The sequence below is a fragment of the Orbicella franksi genome, chromosome 9 (assembly GCF_964199315.1).
Source record: "Orbicella franksi chromosome 9, jaOrbFran1.1, whole genome shotgun sequence".
NCBI lineage: Eukaryota > Metazoa > Cnidaria > Anthozoa > Scleractinia > Merulinidae > Orbicella > Orbicella franksi.
In genome coordinates, this window is record NC_138153.1 from 11435201 (window position 1) to 11453622 (window position 18422).

The following is an 18422-nucleotide window of genomic DNA, read 5'->3' on the forward strand; positions in this document are numbered from 1 at the left end:
CAAGCAAATGCTCAGCAGTCTTCATGGAACTTTATGCGCAATACTCCTAGCAACAATAAACGATTACCTTAGCAACAGAGGGAGCAGATTCGATCGGGAAGAAGCAAAGTAAAGATTGTTGTTGAATTTTTGCGGTTTTTCGTTGAGGTAGCGGGAAATAACAAGAGCAAAATGCTTCAAGAAGACAATGGACGTGTCAAAGTGTATGCCAGAATTCGACCGACGGCAAGATTCGCGCAGGACATGATCGAACTCCTGCCAGACGGAAAGTCGCTCAATATCCACTGTAAGAAGGATTTGAGAAGAGGATACATCAACAATCAAATACTCGACTGGAGTTTCCATTTAGATCGCGTCTTGCACAACGCCAGTCAAAGCGATGTTTACAAGGAATGCGCTGCGGACATCGTCTCGAAGGGCTTGAACGGTTACAATGGGACAATCTTGGCCTATGGACAGACCGGTGCGGGCAAGACGTTCACGATGACGGGGTCCACAGAGAAATTCCAGCACCGTGGAATTATCCCGCGGGCAATTCAGCAGGTTTACAGGGAGATACGCGAAAGACCGGAGCACGCCGTGACTGTTCGGATCTCTTATTTAGAAATCTACAATGAGCACATGTTCGATTTGCTCTGTACATTACCTGACACAGTGTCAAATCCTTCCCTGATGGCAGTCACTGAAGACGATGATGGATTTACGAGAGTTAAGGGGCTTAGTGTCCACCAGGCTAACAGCGAGGAAGAAGCTCTGAACCTACTTTTTGAGGTGAGAATAATTTCTTATAGGCAAATGGGGGTACGTGTTTATGTATTGGAGTAGTGAGGGGTCATTTACAATGTGGCAGGTCTGTCGCGGATACAGGATTTTAGAGAAGAGGGTTCGAGATCCGAACCGCCGACTGTATGGGGGGTCCGCCCGGGGGCATCCTCCCCCGGAAAATTTAAAAATTGAGGTCCTCGTTGATGGGATTTCTGGCAATCAGCTTGTTATAATGTCTCATTTTTTTGTCTAGGGGGCTCAACCGAACCCCCTAGATCTTCCCCAGCAAAGTTGTGTTTCCCCCTGTTTTTTCGTCTTTGTAACATGCATGTACTACTCATAGCTCATTTATGCTGACTTGACTTTTTTATTTCCCACAAGCAAAAACAGGGTGTCCCCCAAAAACTGGAATGTCCCCTAGAAAATTGTTGTGTGGGACAGATTGTCCCCCCTAAAGTAAAATCCTAGATCAGACACTGCACATGTGACTTTTATCACTGAAGAGTGTATGAGAGTTTCTTAATCTAATGTTACAAGTGCTGATACTGGCTTAGGGTTTTTCCTTGTCAAAACTACAAAGGATTGTCAGGAAGAACAATAGACTAGTTTGTTTGAATTCTCGAGATTCCAGGGATTTCTCAAATTAAATTTGAGTAGAATGTTAGTTCTGGTACATCCTACAACATTTTCATGTCATATAGGAACAGTCACAAGCAAGTTGTAAGTTTTATTTATACAAGACAATTTATATAATTCTAAGACTTCTCAGACGCTTGTTGCACACATCAGAAATGTAGCATTTAATCAACCCCAAGAGTTGGTGGGGATGGGATGTGTGGCTTTATGCATCCCATGATGCAACAAGAACTGATGATGGCAGGGATCTTGACAACGTTTCCCAGCATGCAATAAAGTCAGCCTAATTCCCAGGGTCTCCCATCTTCCCGCCCTAGTGGGACGAGAGCCTGGGAACAAGGTTGCAATAAATCTTAAGCCCTTTGTCAAGTTTGAGTGACAATCCAAAAAACACGGTGCACGCAGCAGCTAAAACGCGGCTCATGGCTCACGGCTCACGGCTCACTGCTATATACGCAGAACTGTTAAGAATAAAAAAGGAGCGATCTTACATTATTCATGAAAATACCCTTTTTCACCATTTCCTTGTGGCCCGGTGTATAATCAATAACCGAGTTTCAAAACCTTTATTTCAGGGAGAAACAAACCGTATCATCGCTCAACACGCACTGAACAAACGCTCTTCTCGCTCGCACTGTGTCTTCACCATCTACATCGAATCTCACTCGCGCGTCGAGTCCAACACGAAGTACGTCACTTCCAAGCTGAACTTCGTGGACTTGGCTGGCTCCGAGAGACTCGGAAAAACGCTGTCTGTCGGCGAAACGCAAGTGGAAGCCATGTACATCAACAAGTCGCTGACATTTTTAGAACAAGCTGTGATAGCACTGTCTGATAGACGAAGAGATCACGTGCCATTTCGACAGAGCAAACTGACACACGTGCTGAAGGATTCAATTGGTGGGAAGTGTAATACACTGTTGATAGCGAATATATGGGGAGAAGCCGAGCACATCGAGGAAACGGTAAAGAATATTCTACACTGCCTTACTAAGCTAAGATTGACATGCATTTTCAATTAGGCAGTGTTATACGTTGCTACATGAGGTCAGTTTTTTTCACCTGTTCACAATTCATCGCATTCCGAATTGAACATAACACGCTAGAACTGGCATATTTCATTCACTATTCAACAGTTCGACTATCAGACACAATTTTCTACAGCTATTTTCTAAACAAGGGAGTGTAGAGTACAATTGTCTTTATCTAGTAAACATTAGGAACCTTTGGATAGCAGTAAGATCAAGACTTTCGAATCTCAATCCAGTTGCGTTACTCTCACTGGGATCTAAACCCCCCCCCCCCTCCCCCCACTGAAAAAAACCATAGTGGACAACAATCTTAGACCAATTTTAGGTACGTTTAAGCAGGAAATAAGAAAGCTATCTGCTTTCAAGATGACGCGCGTATAATCGTCTTTTAAGCAATAGTCACTGAACTAGGAGATAACCAATAACATTCGTGGACTCTTAATCAATCACCCTGTTCTATATAGGCGTAGTTTCCCTTAGATTACCCATATCAAAACAACCAGTATCGTTATTCTGGTTGAATTGGATGCCGGTTTATTACAGGATACCATAAACATTTTGTAGTACTTTGTCATGAGAGCATTTTGTTTCCTATTTCTTCCCGCCGCTATGGCTTATAGTCACTTATTTTTGCAAGGTTAACTAGAACAGAAGCTCATTACGGTTTTCCAGAGAAAGATTCTTGGACGAGGCAAATCTAAGTACACTTTTCTTGTGTTTTCTTCTTCAAAGCTCTCGACCATGCGCTTTGGCAGCCGAATGATGAACGTGCCATCCGAACCAGCCGTGACAGAACACTTCGACACACTAAGGCTTTGCAAGCAACACGAAAAGGAAATCCGCACTCTGCGTCAGGAACTCGCCATGCACGATACACTGACGAATCGCAGCCAAATCTCGTACGAGCCGCTGTCGGAGTCGCAAATCCAAGATGTCCGTGAACAGGTGAAGCGATTCCTGTCGGGCGAACTGAACGACATCGAGCTCGTCAATGTTCGGCAAATCAAGGAGACGTTCGCGCAGTTCCGAGTGATCGTGAACTCAATGGAGTCAGAGGTGGAGGAAAAGCTGCGAGAGAAATATGTGTTGCACGAAAGAGATGGAGTGACTTCTGGTCAGTATTACCTATAGGGCACTTTAAAGATATTGCGCTTACCAGAAGTCCTATTCACAGTCCGAGGGGTGGAACTATAGGGGTGGGGGCCAGGATAGAGTAGTTCTAAATTCCCTGCCTCTAGTTCGAGTTAGAATTCTCCCTGTTCTAGTCCCTACTTTTTAAGGAATTATTTTAGGGAATTTTATTTTGTTAAGGTCATTTAAGTTGTAATTATGATTTTAAGGCTTGTGATTTTAGGTATTACTAAGTAATTCGAGTTGTTATGCATACTTCAGCATACTGATCCACATAGAATTTGTACACTACAAATTTTACATCTTGTAGCTTTTTCTCTCACAAAATACTACGAAACACTGTAAAATTTTTCCAGTTTCTCTAAGTTTCTGCTACTTTGAGAATCCTTGTTACCTGTTCTCGTTCTAGTTTCTGCTCTCTTTGATACCAGTTTTCCAGCCTCTCCTCGTCGCCTTCCCCTCCCCCGGCTCCAGGCTCGAAAGTGCCACATACCCCTTGTGGAGTCAAATTAGCTTACATGAAGCATTACATTGATTATAAATCAAACGCTGACCAATGTGTATAACTTGCAGCCTCAGGTGGTAAAGTAGGCACTGTCCAAGGTGAAGAGAGTGGGTTGGTTGGCGAAGTGGACGGTCAAGGGTTCGGGGTAGGAGTTGCTCCCCCCGGCGTCAAACCAAACGTGTCCACCCTGGTGAGTACAAGAAAGGTGAAAAGCCGTGGAAAGGGGAAAGAGAGGGACAGTGCTAAGTCGCCCGCCCGGGGTAGTGCCGGACAAACTGATGGGCAAGCCGGTAGTGATGGACAAGATCGGCTCCAGTCTCCCTCACCTCAGTCTCCCACGCAGCGTGTCGCCACGCCTCCACCCAGGAGCGAGGCTTTTGAGGAATTCAAACAGGAACGAGGAAGTGAGATCAACAGGATTCTTAATCAAAATAAAGGTAAGTAAACTATTGAAGTTAATTCTAAACAGTGAATTAACAACCACACCACATATTCAGGGAACAGAGTCTCTTGAGAGCATTAACTGAAGCATTCTCCGTTGACGCGTTGATTGTCTTCTGCGGTTCTATGGTTCGTAATTAATATTTAATAGTTTTCTTTTTTTATTGTGACTTAATGTATTGCAGTATTTATATAGGCGAACAGTGTAAGTTGTAATTTGTACTGGCAATAAATAAAACTGTGCAAACTGTCAGTAAGAAATGGCGCCTCCAGTTTTCGAAGTTTTTGTATCAGCTTTTGTGACATGACTTAAATTTATTCATACGCATTGCGGAAGTAGTTCATACACCAGGAAATTTTCAAAATGAGAAAGGCGCGATCAGAAAATGAATAAAAACCACAGTCGGTTTACAACATATACAGTAGGTTACCAGAGTGTCTTTGGCTACACAGCAGAACCATGTTATATAACCAACTAAGCTAGTAAATAATGTCATGTTTATTTAGTTCAAATGGTAATCAACTGTTTTCTTTCTTTTTTTTTTGTACTAAATTATATCTTTCAACTCGTGTTTCAGAAATTCTACGCGAGAAAAAGAAGAAAGCCAAGGAGCTTTCCTCGTCGGTAAACAGCCTCATGGAAGAAATCAACGACTCTGGAGCAATGCTGGAAACTCGTAAACAAGAGAGGCTCGAACAGGGTGAATTCCGAACAGACGACGGACAAGTCGTGATTGACGAAGATGAGTACGAACTCCTCCGTAAAGTAAAAGATCTGAAGTCGCGCTACCGACGCGATTACGAGGACCTTCTGAATACCAAATCTGAAGTCATGTACTGCGAAAAACTTGTAAATCAATGTAGGAATCGCTTGGTGACCGAGTTTGAGAACTGGTATTCGGAGTCGTTCCTCGGAGCCGACGATGAGCCGAAGGGTGGCCGAGAGGGTCAGGTCCCCGAAGACGAACAGGAGAAGTTTGATCGGCTTCAGCTTGAGTTGTTAATGGAGCACCCCGATTCTGTACCTTACTACAATGCCAAGATGCAAACTGAACGACGAATGCACCTGACGGCCAGCGGTGGACAAAAAAAGAGAAAGCCTGGGACTCTGATAGCCACAGTGCGGAACAAACCCCCAACAACGCTGACGGTCACATAAGAAACCGCCGGGCTAAATTATGATAACACTGACGGACTTTTAAAAACTATGCTTTATTTTACTTTCACTTGTTTTGTGTTTTGCTAATTTGTTAAAAGATAATGAACAAAGCTTGCACGACCATAATTCTAGTTGTAAAAAATGACAAGACGCGATTTCTAAGCCCATTATTGTATATAGATTATTCAGGAAAGATCAGTTACTTTGACTAAAAGTTGCTTTACATGTACAAGTATTTTGAATAAATTGGCATCGCAGAAAGAATATTTTAATAATGAATGATCCAATTAGTAAATAGTCTCTCCGTGCAGTAAACTCAGGCACGTATGGAAGAAGCAATTTTTTTTCAGGCAAATAACGAGTTGTACAATCTTTCATGGTGGATAGATAAGATTTTTTCTCTTTGTTGTTCACACAATCGAGAGCTTACAGTAGAGGTAGTGCGTTATGTTTAGGTATGTGCAACCAATTCTGGAACGAGTGTCATTCAGATAATGTACATTTACCGTAAAATAACTCTGTAAATAATAGAAGACGCAATCAACAGGTTTTGTCTATTTGTTTGTTTGGTCATTGTTTTCTAAATCTTCAAACTAATAAAAAATTATTTCGATACATTAATTTCTTCATGAGCTAATATAACTTCCCTTTTTCGCAATTTATTTTTTCACTACTAGTTAATGAACATAAACGCGCAGACTCGACGAAACGCTTATAAAGTGCAAACCAATTGGTTATAACTTTTTGCTGAGCCCCGAAATGACTCTTTGTTAATCAGTGGCTGCAGCCCCCTATACACTTGCCTTATGAAATAACTTTCTTTGACGTTTTTGATGGAAACAAGTTATCGTACTGTTCTAAGACGAAGCTTTTTGGACGTACGCATGTGAACTGTGACGTCACCATGGCGGACAACCATCCGTAGATCTAAAGAAATGATAATAAGATCAGCATAATTCAGACAATCGATGCTTTTTGTAACTGGCAGTTGTAAATCTCTACATTAGGGTTCGTACTGAGCGCTATCCTGAATTTCCACCGTCTTCTCTAGTCTGCTCTCTAATTACTGCCGAGAGAGGGGTAAAAGAGAGGGCCGCTAAAAACCAGTGAATCGGGCCCAGAAAATTGAGGGAATGGCATTACCCAAGATTGAAAAGTTCAAGGAAAACAGTTTTCGCAGGCCCTGCAAAACGCCAATTAGCTGTTAAAGACGATTTAGTTTGTGGGTTTGCCCGAGTCCTGCAAAGTGCTGGGAGCTGTTGCCAGCCATCTTAGAGAAAGTTTTCATTAAAGGCGTTGGTTGGAGGAAGGCGGTGAACCATGAATATCTCAGGGTTATTTTGACAATGATGGATATACTTTAACAGCTATGTATACTTAAAAAAACAAACAAATATTACGTTCAAACATCTGATAAGGGTTTGAAATTTACGAGCGTCAAGTTTCTTTACAACCCAATGCCGTGTACTTGACTCTGAGCGCAACTAATACCTTCTAGTTGATTATTTTATACATCTTCTTCACCCGTATACTCGATCATTATTTTGTTAGGTAGCCCAGTCACTGTATTTTGAGTTATTCATGATCAGCTGGCCACCTACAAAATTACCTTTAAATCGAAGAAACGGTGAAAATAGTAGTTCACTGAGATAGGAAAGCACGGAAATGATACCAATAAACCACAAAGGAACAAGGATGGTAAAGGATGGAGAAGATTAACACAAATTACAAACGAAGAACTTGAAAAATTTAGGCTAAACTTTTTCAAGATATGCGCAAACCGTGGCATAGCTCCTTTAAAATCAAAGAATTGAAATTGTTATCACTTTTGGTAAAAAAAAAAAAATCCCTTTATACCTGTTGGAAGTTTGGTCGGTTCTCCGCAGACTTTAGACAATCCCCAAGGAGAATATTGAACGTCTGGCTCCAGTTCCTTGGAATCTTTTTCAGTCTCGGATCCACAGTCGTTTTAGTTAACTGTTCCAAGCTTTTGACATATTTTAGAGGTCGTCTTCTCGTGACGCATTCCCAGACAAGAATTCCGAAGCTAAACACGTCACCAGCTTGGTCAGCGGGTTTACCACTTAACTGTTCTGGAGCCATCCAGTCATATAAGTAATCGAGGTGGCTGATGGGAACGCCGCTAGAGTCGCCATATTGGACACGCTGAGCGTACTCAAAGTTACAGATCTGAAGAAACGTAATACTATTAGATGACATTGGAAACGCACACTTCTTACATACGTATTCAATCCTACAAAAAAATTAAAGTTCAGCTGGTGCCTTTATTGTTTACATTTCAAAATGTTGACTTAAATCGCGTTTTCAAACAAACAAAATTAAGTGCTTTTTAATGGAATCAACAAATAGATTCCATGTGCCGGCGTGCGTCTGTTCAGTAAGAGATCACAGATGACGTCAAAGTGTGGTAAGGACAGAAGTGGCGAGAGGAATAAAATTCATATTTCCAAGCCACCGTGTAACTTTCCTTTCATTATATAGACAAACTGACCGTGTGCACAAACAACCGAGAAAATGCAGGAAATGACGTCATCAAAATACGATGGGGGTATTGCCACATCCCCTTGGGTGGAATCTAGTCCAACAACAGGTTACCCCTATCCGCTGAGCAGCAATTTGTCAACCTCAACCGGTTCACCTATACCCTTTTATACACCTTGATAGAGAGAGGTACAAAACCACAACACAAGGACCCTGGCCAGTGCTAACCATTAGAGCACAGCGTCTCCCTCTAACTACGAAGAAGCGCACAAAATTGAGTCCTTTCCCCGATTTAATAAATACCATGATTGTGGTGGAAAGCCTTGACACCAGAATGCGAGCCCGGAGAAGGCCAGGAAAGGGGCTATTTACCGCGAGAAAGGGGCGGGGATACTTGTCGAAAAATTTGCAATAAAGCCCTAACGGTGACCAATGGCGTCCCATCCTGCACGCCGCAAATGAATTCAAAATCCTTAATTATTAAAACCGTAAGTTGCTACAGTGTTTCAGCCTCTATAAATTCCTCAAGGTTCTTTTCTTTCTCACGCAAAATGTGATGCATGTAACTAGGCAATATAGATTAGCAAAATAACGAACCTTAGCCTTGAAGTTCTCAGTTAGTACCACACTGCTGGATCCCAGATAACAGTGAATATATCCCCGCTGATGTACAAACTGCATTGCGCACGCTATATCTCTGCTGAGGCCCAAAACAGTGTCCTCACTGAAAATGGTCCTCTCTTCGTGAAGGAGCTTTCCCAGGAAGGCACGTTCTACGGGTTCAAGTACAAGGCCCTGCTGAGAAGGATCCAGACTGTTGCACACGGCCATAAGAAGGAGAATATTGGGATGGCGCAAGTCGCTAGGGATGAACAAAAAAAGAGTAGTATTTTCCACGTTGTACATCTTTTCCTCGCAACGTTGGAGTGCTCGAATCAAATTCACGAAAATCAATACAGCTTACGAATAAGACCTACTTTTTCACAGTTTTGTTTGCTTGTAAATGGTGTTATGTTTGAGTCTATTTAATGGTGAAAATCAGCTTTATGCAGAGGAAACGAAACTTGAAAAAATGTTCAACAGAATCTACAAAATGTCTTTACCGAGTGGGTGGAAGAAAGCATAAGTACCTTTTATTCCATTCTACATCATGTAGAATTGAACATGAACATGAACATGAAGTGGAGGAATATCAATGAAATAAAAAGTTTTTTTTTATTTCGTTGATATTCCTCCACTTCACGTTCAATTATAACAGTTTGAAGCAGTTACTGTTTCTCCTTAGGTTTCTATATTTTCAATCCAATTGACAAAATTTCACCAAGAAAACTACTACAAATCATCCACATAACAAATTTTCCATGGCGTGAGCGCTCTCCCGCAAAATCCGGGAACTTTTATTTGCAACTCTAAATGTCAATATGTCAATCAATCCGCGCGCGTAACTTATAACTTCCAGTGAAAGTAATTTCCGGTTCGCTAGGAAGGGCAAGATATACTTAAACTAACTCTACAGAGGAAAGAGAAAACACAAAAAGTAATTACACAGTCGATGTTGCACTGATTAGTGCGGAGCGAAAAATGACTGGTCACGTGGTCTCTTAAATAGTTTTCTAGTTGCAGGGCTGTAGCTAGAAAAAAATAATGACTGAGGCAATGTTAATTCTTCGTTTGTTTATTAATTTGCTACCAGTATTTTACTTTCCCCTTAAAAAACAAAAACAAAACAAAACAAAAACAAAAACAAAAACAAAAGTAAAAACTAAAGAAATGACTGAGGCAAGTACCTCAGCTTGCCTGCTACTAGCTACGGCCCTGATTTCGCTTTTTAAGTATAAGCACAAGATATACCGGTATTGAAAAGGATTATCTTTGTATACGTGTATAATAACAGAGTCACCTTCAGGTTATAATCCTTACCTCAGCACAGTGACCTCGTGATGAAATTGCTCCTGTTTAATGGCTTCTTTCACTTCCCACCGATATCTTTTTAACGTAACATATCCGTCTCTTAGTTTCCCTTTGATGTAAAAGCTGAACGGCTCGTAACAATACACGTGTTGCTCATACGATTCTATTTCTAAACCAAGAACTTGAGGAACAGGCGCCCGCAGTCCGCTATCAACTTGAATGGGCCCCTCTACAGAAGAAGAAGAAGAAGAAGAAGAAGAAGAAGAAGAAGAAGAAGAAGAAGAAGAACAAAAACAAAAGTTGCCGGTTTCTGTGGCATGATGCGACCAGGAGTATGTCTACTCCTCGTCCATCGCAGGGTTACCCCCAGCATTATGTTCGCCGGTACCCATTTATATACCTGGGTGGAGTGAGGTACTGTGAGTACAAAGTGTCTTGCCCAAGAACACAACACAATGTCCCCGGTCAGGGCTCGAACCCGGACTGCTCACTCCGGAGTCAAGCGCACTAACCATGAGGCCACCGCGCCTCCACTCCTCCTACAGAAAGAGGGGCAATATGATGTCATTTATTTCATTTCAAGAACCAAAAAGAGATGGCATCCTATTACCCCTATTGCACCCCAGTTTGTTTCAGGTTTCGCAATTTACTTTCCTTTTGTCAATTCGTCCACGTTCTGGCTTTTAATGGACTCCTCTACAGAAACGGGGTTAATAAGATGTCATTTATCTTGTTTCAAGAACCAAATAGAATGGCATCCTACTGCGCCTATTGCACACCAGCCTGTTTCAGGTTTCGCATTTTTTTTTCTGATTTCAGTTTAAGAGGAGTTTCGCGTCCAAGGGATGTAGTGCGTCCGGATACCTAAACCCCATATCAAATTAAAGCTCATAGAGCTGGCTATCACACTATACCAAGACTTTTGAAATAAAATGAATTGTCGAATTTTTCACGACCTCTAAATGTGAGCGTCCGAATTATCCTTTGGGTCCCTTTTTAAAGCTACCCGTTTGTTTGCCCTCAAATTTGGACAGAAGCTAGTTTGACATAGTAAACAACAAAAAGTTGTCTGCCAATTACTTTTTTTTTCCACATATTTTTTCTACGAGAGCGATTTTTCTATGATCACACCATATTTTTTAATCCTATTTCGAAAATGTTCTGTAACTTTTCACTGAATTGAATATGGCAAATCGCAGACGCGTTTTGGGTCCGGAAACTAAGCCCAAATTAAATAAGCGAAAAACAAAATTCACTTTGACTTGTAACTTTCAAATGGTGATTCGGGTGCTCGCATTTAGAGGTCGTAAAAAAATTCGACATTTTACTTCATTTCAGCTCTTGGTATAGTTTGATAGCCAGCTCTAGGGGTTTAGGTATCTACAGTTTAAACCGGATGCGCTACATCCTTGGACGTGAGACACCTCTAAAGGTGTACGGTAACCTTGACCGCCGACCTAGATATTGTGATATATATATATATATAAAGGCCAGATAAAAAAAAATTCACAAATGTCTGTATCATCATCAAAATTATATGGCTGCTGTTGAATATGCTAACGAACACCTTTTCTCTGTAACTACCATCATCTCACTCTTCATCAAAAATTGTTGCTTTTGTTTTCAATAGCTATGTTATATTTACCAAAATGGACGAAAGGCGCTGTCCTTCGTCGTTCCAGAGTAGAATCTTTCCTTTTTTGCTTCTCTGTAAATGTCAAAAATCAAAAGTTTGTGCAACAAAATTAAAGGAACTTAGTCACGGTTTGCGCATTTTGAAAAGTTTAGCCTAAATTTTTCAAGTTTGTCGTTTGTAATTCGTGTCAATCTTCTCCATCCTTACCCATCCTTGTTCCTTTGTGGTTTATTATTATCTCTTTGATGTTTTTCTATTTTAGTAAACTACTATTTTCAGGTTTCCTTTAATTTAAAGGTAATTTTGTACGTGGCCAAAATAACTCAAAATACCATGACTGAGCTCCTTTGATTTAACAACTGAAATAATGATCAAGTACGCAGGTGAAGAAGATGTAGAAAATGTTCAACAACAAGGTATTAGTTGCTATCAGAGTTTAAAAACCATCTTGTTGGCCAAGTATTTAGCATTGGGTTGTAAAGGAATGTACCGTTAGTAAATTTCAAACCCGTTGAAAAACGAGAGATGCCTATCGGATCTTTGAGCATAATATTCTTTCTTCAAAAAATGTAGTTGTAAAGGTATCTACCGGTGCCAAAATAACCCTGAGATATTCATGGTTCACCTTTTTCCAACGAGCGCCCCTCCTTAATGAAAATTTTCTTTAATGTCAATAGCTGGCAACAGTTCTCAGGACTTTCCAGCAGTCATACTCAGTTACGACTGAGCTCCTTTAAGAAAAAGGAGGTTATACTCCGGTGTTAAAAATAATTTGTCTCCCGTCCAGAATAGCTACTCTTCCCCCCTGAAAGCCTCCTAGATTTGATTAACATCTTATGGAGTTAATCACATTGCCGCGACAAGTAAACTTTGTATCTCTTCTGACATTTAAACATCACCCAAGCGCGGGGTATTCTTTCTTTGATCACATATGACAATGTCATATAACAGATCAAGAAAAAGCGACCGTCTATTCTTTAAAATCTCTAGCAGACCTCTTTATATCTTGTTATATCATTAAGTGTGCGTTCCTCTAGGGTAATCTACTTTAGATCAGGATCAGTGATTCAAGATCACTCGGATCATGGTGCGTCAAAGGAACCGATGAATCCGTGATCAGGGTGGTTTTATCAGTTCCTTTGATGCATGTGATCTGAGTGATATTGGATTGCTGATCCTGATTCAGATCACCCCAAAGCGACGCACCCAAAGTGCCAACACGTCCTACGCATTAAACTACAACAATGGTCTTGTCTGAGTGCAAATGAAGTAGATCTGGAGTGGAACTCGAACGAGACATTTAAGATAGTTTGTGATGAGTAAATTAATAAGAAATAAACTTAGGCACCGTCCACACTACGGTGTTTTCACTCTGAAAACATCAAATGTTTTCCCTCTACACTACGCCGGAGAAATTTGAAAAAACGCAACAATTACCGGTCATTTTGTATTTGCGTTTGAGGGAAACTTGGGCAGGTAAATCACATGATAATTGTGACGTCGTCGTCTTCGAAAAACTCCGATTTCCAAAAGTTTTCGTCTACACTAACACGCAAAGCCGGCGTTATCAAATACGGTAAGCCTAACCGTATTCTCCGCCATAGACACCTTTTCAAAAATGGCTGCCAATTTAAAATTCTCTTGTATGCATTTAAATTAGCCTCACTAAACCCATTTGGGGGTAAAAATTCTTTTGAATTATCAACTCAAAAACGAGGTTAGTCAGGCTAATTTTAATACTTACAAAAGAATTTATAATTAGCAGCCATTTATGAAAAGGGTCTATAAGGTGAACGGGACCTGACGTACGTTCTTTAACCCCCCACTTGTTACCAGATTCCTTGAGCAGTTTGTCAGTCCTTGTCTGACCGTATTTTTTCGTGATACACTCTAAAAGGGTTTGTTGATTGTGATTCTTGGTCTCAAGGTCAGCACCTCGACGTAGTAATAAAGTCAAACAGGTCACATGATCTCCTTCTAAAGCTGCTTGACCTGGCCTCCCGTGCTCTGACGTGCTGGCGGAGAAAAAACAACACACTATATTCCATTCGTCCAAAGCTTAATTCAAAATTCATCTAATGCAAACTTGAATAGGAAGACGGCTATTTGCAATTAGTTTTTGAATGTTTCCTTCGAAGTCTCTTGTTGGTTTCTTGCTGATGGTAGCAGTGGTTTGGGCGCTCGCCTCGCACCAGTGTGGCCCGGGTTTGAATCCTGGACCCGGCGTCGTAAGTGGTTAAGTTTGTTGTTAGTTCTCGCCTTGCTCCGAGGGATTTTCTTCGGGTTCTCCGCCCGGTTTTCCTCTCTACATAGAAACCATCGCTTTTGAATTCCAATTTGATCTGGAAACAGCGGACGAAGAGCCTCTACCTGGGATGTGCCACTGCAAATTCCCATTATTTACTATTAATTATTATGTACCTATCGTACAGAATTACCTGTTAGGATCGGCTCCGAGATCCAACAGAGCAGTAACACAAAAATCTCGTCCTCGTTTTGCTGCTAAATACAGCGCCGTGTGATGGTTGGAATCTTGAACATCTACATCTGTGATTTTATTGTCTTCTAGGAGTTTACACAGCGTTTTCACCTCGCCTTTCTTCGCGCTTTCAAACCAAAGATCGAGATCATTCATTTATGATGATAGCCCACTCGGCGACGAAGTCTTTAGCAAAAAGTGTTTTCGCTTGCGTCGTAAGAAGTTGTTTGAAAATGTGGACAGCCAACGTACAAACAAGAACGAGACGTTGATTGTGATGTCACGGCTTTAGCGCGCGCTTAGAAGCCATCATTAGTATTTGATTTCGAAATTAATCGCTATTATAAGCCAGCAACGGTGACTCATATCAGGCAGCGTCCACATTACGCCGCAGAAATGTAAAAATGCAGCTTTATTTCTACGGTTAGGCCTACCGTCCACACTCGAATCCGTCACGAAAACCGAGCTTTTCGAAAGGGATGTAGTCACGACAATCATGTGATTTCCCTGACCAAGTTGTCCTCGAGCTCAAACAGAAATTCAAAATGACCGAAGATTGTTGAGTTTTTAAATTCCTACGGCGTAATGTTGACGGAAAACATTTGATGCGTTTTTAGGGTGGAACCTCGATCCGTTTTCAAATTCCTCCGGCGTAGTGTGGAAGGGGCCTCAGATTAGCTTAGAAATTACATCAGAATCGACGAGTGGACTTTTGCTTTTAGAGACCTTCAAAGCTGTGATATTGACTTTGAAGTCACTCATACACGCAAATTGTGTTTGATGCTATGGGCGTTTGCGGGAAGCGCGGTGGCCTCATGGTTAGCGCACTCGACTCCGGAGCGTGCGGTCTGGGGGCCCGTTTCTCGAAAGCCCCGGAAACTTTTCGGGCCCGTAAAGCCATTTTTAGTCCATCTGTATCTAAAAACGGAGAAGTGTATACGCCTGAAACTTCTTGTATGAAGGGAACTTCTCTTCATATTAAGAATATGTGAATAAAACAGCTCTATAATCGTAAGGTTTGAAATTTTGCTATGGCTTTACGGGCCCGAAAAGTTTCCAAGGCTTTCGAGAAACGAGCCCCACCGGACCGGGTTCGAGCCCTGGCCGGGCACATTGTGTTGTGTTCTTGGGCAAGACACTTTACTCTCACGGTGCCTCTCTCTACCCAGGTGTATAAATGGCTACCGCCGAATTTAATGCAGGAGGTAACCCTGCGATGGACTAGCATCCCATCCAGGGGGGAGTAGAACTACTCCTAGTCGCTTCATGCTACTGAAACCGGGTTAAGCTCCGGCCTGATGAGCCGCTTGGCTCGTATGCAGACTTTACCTTTACCTTACTATGGGCATTTTCTTTTCGACCAAAATTTCCAGTTTGAATGTCCTGAAATTACTGGAGTTTCTCGAAATGAGGATAGGCAAGGGGGGTATACTCAAGTTATCAAAAATTTCTTACGGGGAATTTCCTTCCCATTTGAGAGTTTTTTTTTCCGGAATTTACGGAATATTCGGTTGAATGGTTTGCAGTTCGTAAATTAAAATTTTTTCAGATCTTCGGAAACTTTTCGATGAAATTTTCGTGCCATTTGCCCCTGTGTCAAAATGTTTGGAATTTTGGGTCAAACGCGGCAAAGCCAACATGTGTCAGAAACTAGCCTCGTACCCGGAGTCTTCGTTCCCGAGGATTTCTGATTGAAAATCAGGAACTATCAGTTTTCCGATTGAATTGCTTATGCTTAGCCGACAAACACGCGGCTCAATCGAATAATCCGCCCGTTTTCATTGTTTTGAAAAACCGTTTTTGTTAAGCTTGCGCAGTAAAGCCTGCGGGGATTTTCACTAGCGACACAAGCACAAGCGCAAACACAAGCGCAAACATAATAATTCTTATTTCACCGTGAAAACGGCCTTGACGCAGGCATAAGCAGAGGCACAAGCACAAGGACTAAATTTTTTGCTTTTTCTTGTGCTTGCGTGGGGGCGAAACTGCAAATAGGGGAGAAAACAAATGAATTGCTCGCAAAGCACGTACATACGTGTACGTGTATTATGTAAAATAAATAAATAAATATACATTTATATAGCGCCATTTTCCACTAATTGTCCATGGCGCTTTACAATACTTTAAAATTAAAATCCTAATTCTTTAAAAACCTAAAATCCTAAATCCTAAAAGTTAAAATCCTAAGAATTAAATACGCTATATAATACAATTAGGCTACAGATAAAAAGTAAAAACTACAAATCAAATGCACGCTTAAAAAGATAAGTCTTAAGATTAGCCTTAAAAACTGCCTCTGATGATGAAAGTCTGATCTGGAGGGGTAGTTTATTCCAGAGCCTTGGTGCCGCCACGGAAAAAGCCCTTTCACCATACGTTTTAAGATTTGCTCTAGGCTCATCAAGCAACCTGTTGTTTGAAGATCGTAGTGTCCGACCAGAAATGTTAAATCGCAGTAGGTCTCTAATGTAATCAGGGGCCAGTCCATTCAGAGCTTTGTAAGTTAACAACAATATTTTGAAAATAATCCTAAAATGAACTGGCAACCAATGTAAGCTCCTTAGTATTATTATCCCTATGTATTATTATATGGCTGTGTCTCACATGGACTGGGAACTACAGAATTCTCGAATTTGATTGGCTGAAATCGATATTGACCGCGGTCTAGATTTTCCCATCTAGACCGGAATCCAGACCGGTTTCATTTCGCGTTGAAAAAGTAGCAAACTAAAATACAAAAATGTTCACCATTTTCTTTTATTTTCTTCTCAATCATTTATGAAAGTGCCAAAAAGCCTGATGACAGAAAAAAAAGTAGAGAGGACGAACAAATTTCGGCAGGTGTAAGTTAAGTTCATCGCCGTTCGCAAGCAAAATGTCAGCTAGTACAAACCAGTTACATTAAACGCATTAAAGTTTTCTTCTTTGCCATATAATAAACATCTTAATAACGTAGCTAAGCCGGTCTGTATGGGAGAATCTTGACCTCGGTCGCGTGTACAGACCTCACTGCGTTCGGTCTGTACTCACGACCTCGGTCAAGATTCTCCCATACAGACCTCCTGCTCGGTTAATAAGAGCTAAGTATTAGTTACGACCAGTCAGTATAAAACACGGACTGCAGTCGGTAGACCGCCTTTAATCCGCAGTCCGCGTTTTATATATGAGTCCATGTTTTATACCCAATCCATAATGCTTAGTCCTCGTTTTACACCTCAGTCGGCAGTCCGCTGTCCGCTGTCCGCTGTCCGCTGTCCGCTGTCCGCTGTCCGCTGTCCGCTGTCCGCTGTCCGCTGTCCGCTGTCCGCTGTCCGCTGTCCGCTGTCCGCTGTCCGCTGTCCGCTGTCCGCTGTCCGCTGTCCGCTGTCCGCTGTCCGCTGTCCGCTGTCCGCTGTCCGCTGTCCGCTGTCCGCTGTCCGCTATCTGCAGCCCGCAGACCTATTTTATACTGACCGGAATCCTACGATTCTGGACCGTGTAAATCGACAGAAACGTTGCCTGTTCCGTCGGTATGCGACACGACGTACTTCTATCACCAAATGAATGGAGATGACGTCATTCGCCCCTCAAAAATTTTTTTGGGGGGGCCAAATATTGGCGTCCATAGAAAGATACATACAGGAAAACTCGATTTTCCTCCATTACGCGATTAGAACTGCGTTCTGTCGAACACAGTTATTCACTAATACGTTAATTAATAATCAACATACCTGTTCGATAGTGCCAGATGTTCATTTGGGTAGTCTTTACTGGAACTGCCATTTACCACTGTTATCTTGTATTCATCTGCTAAGGTTTTCATCTCATCTGCCTTCTCTCTTCTCTGTTCTCCATTTCATTCAAAATATCCAAAATCTCCAATCTTGGCCTGTGGGTCAAACAGGCTCAACTCTGTTATCCTTTCAGTAAGTAAGAATTTAAAAATTCTCTCGCCACGACAAGGAATTCTGCACTTACTGTATTCAGTCTCTCCGGCCCTGTTTCATGTCAAGAGATTTATCATTATGATCCAAATCATACTCCCTTGTTCATGTAGATTACCATTTTTAAATACTCTGGCCTGGTTTTATCTGAATGTCTTTTCAATGTAACGCAACAGCCTTCAAGAACTCTGTAACGTTTCAACCAGAAGTTGACATTCCTCGTAAGTACGTGTTCCGCCATCTTTGTTTCTATTGACCCCTAACCCAAGCTCACTCGGCCATAATGAGTAACGCAGATCAATG

At 41.6% G+C, this 18422-nt stretch overlaps 2 protein-coding genes across 2 annotated transcripts; one reads left to right on the plus strand and one right to left on the minus strand.

Annotated features, from left to right (window-relative positions):
• The first annotated feature begins 12 nt into the window (after positions 1 to 12).
• On the plus strand, positions 13 to 7115 carry LOC145497243 (kinesin-like protein KIF9). Its single transcript, XM_081477064.1, has 5 exons — positions 13 to 771; positions 1977 to 2366; positions 3165 to 3546; positions 4137 to 4505; positions 5088 to 7115. The coding sequence occupies exons 1-5, from the start codon at positions 172 to 174 to the stop codon at positions 5666 to 5668; spliced, it is 2322 nt and encodes a 773-aa protein (XP_081333190.1). The 5' UTR covers positions 13 to 171; the 3' UTR covers positions 5669 to 7115.
• On the minus strand, positions 6473 to 14594 carry LOC145498465 (uncharacterized). Its single transcript, XM_081478394.1, has 7 exons — positions 14156 to 14594; positions 13910 to 14022; positions 13384 to 13775; positions 10091 to 10419; positions 8768 to 9032; positions 7526 to 7858; positions 6473 to 6595 (listed from the first exon to the last, which is right to left on the minus strand). Exons 1-7 carry the CDS (start codon positions 14350 to 14352, stop codon positions 6473 to 6475), a joined length of 1752 nt encoding a protein of 583 aa, XP_081334520.1. The 5' UTR covers positions 14353 to 14594.
• Positions 14595 to 18422: the final 3828 nt, after the last annotated feature.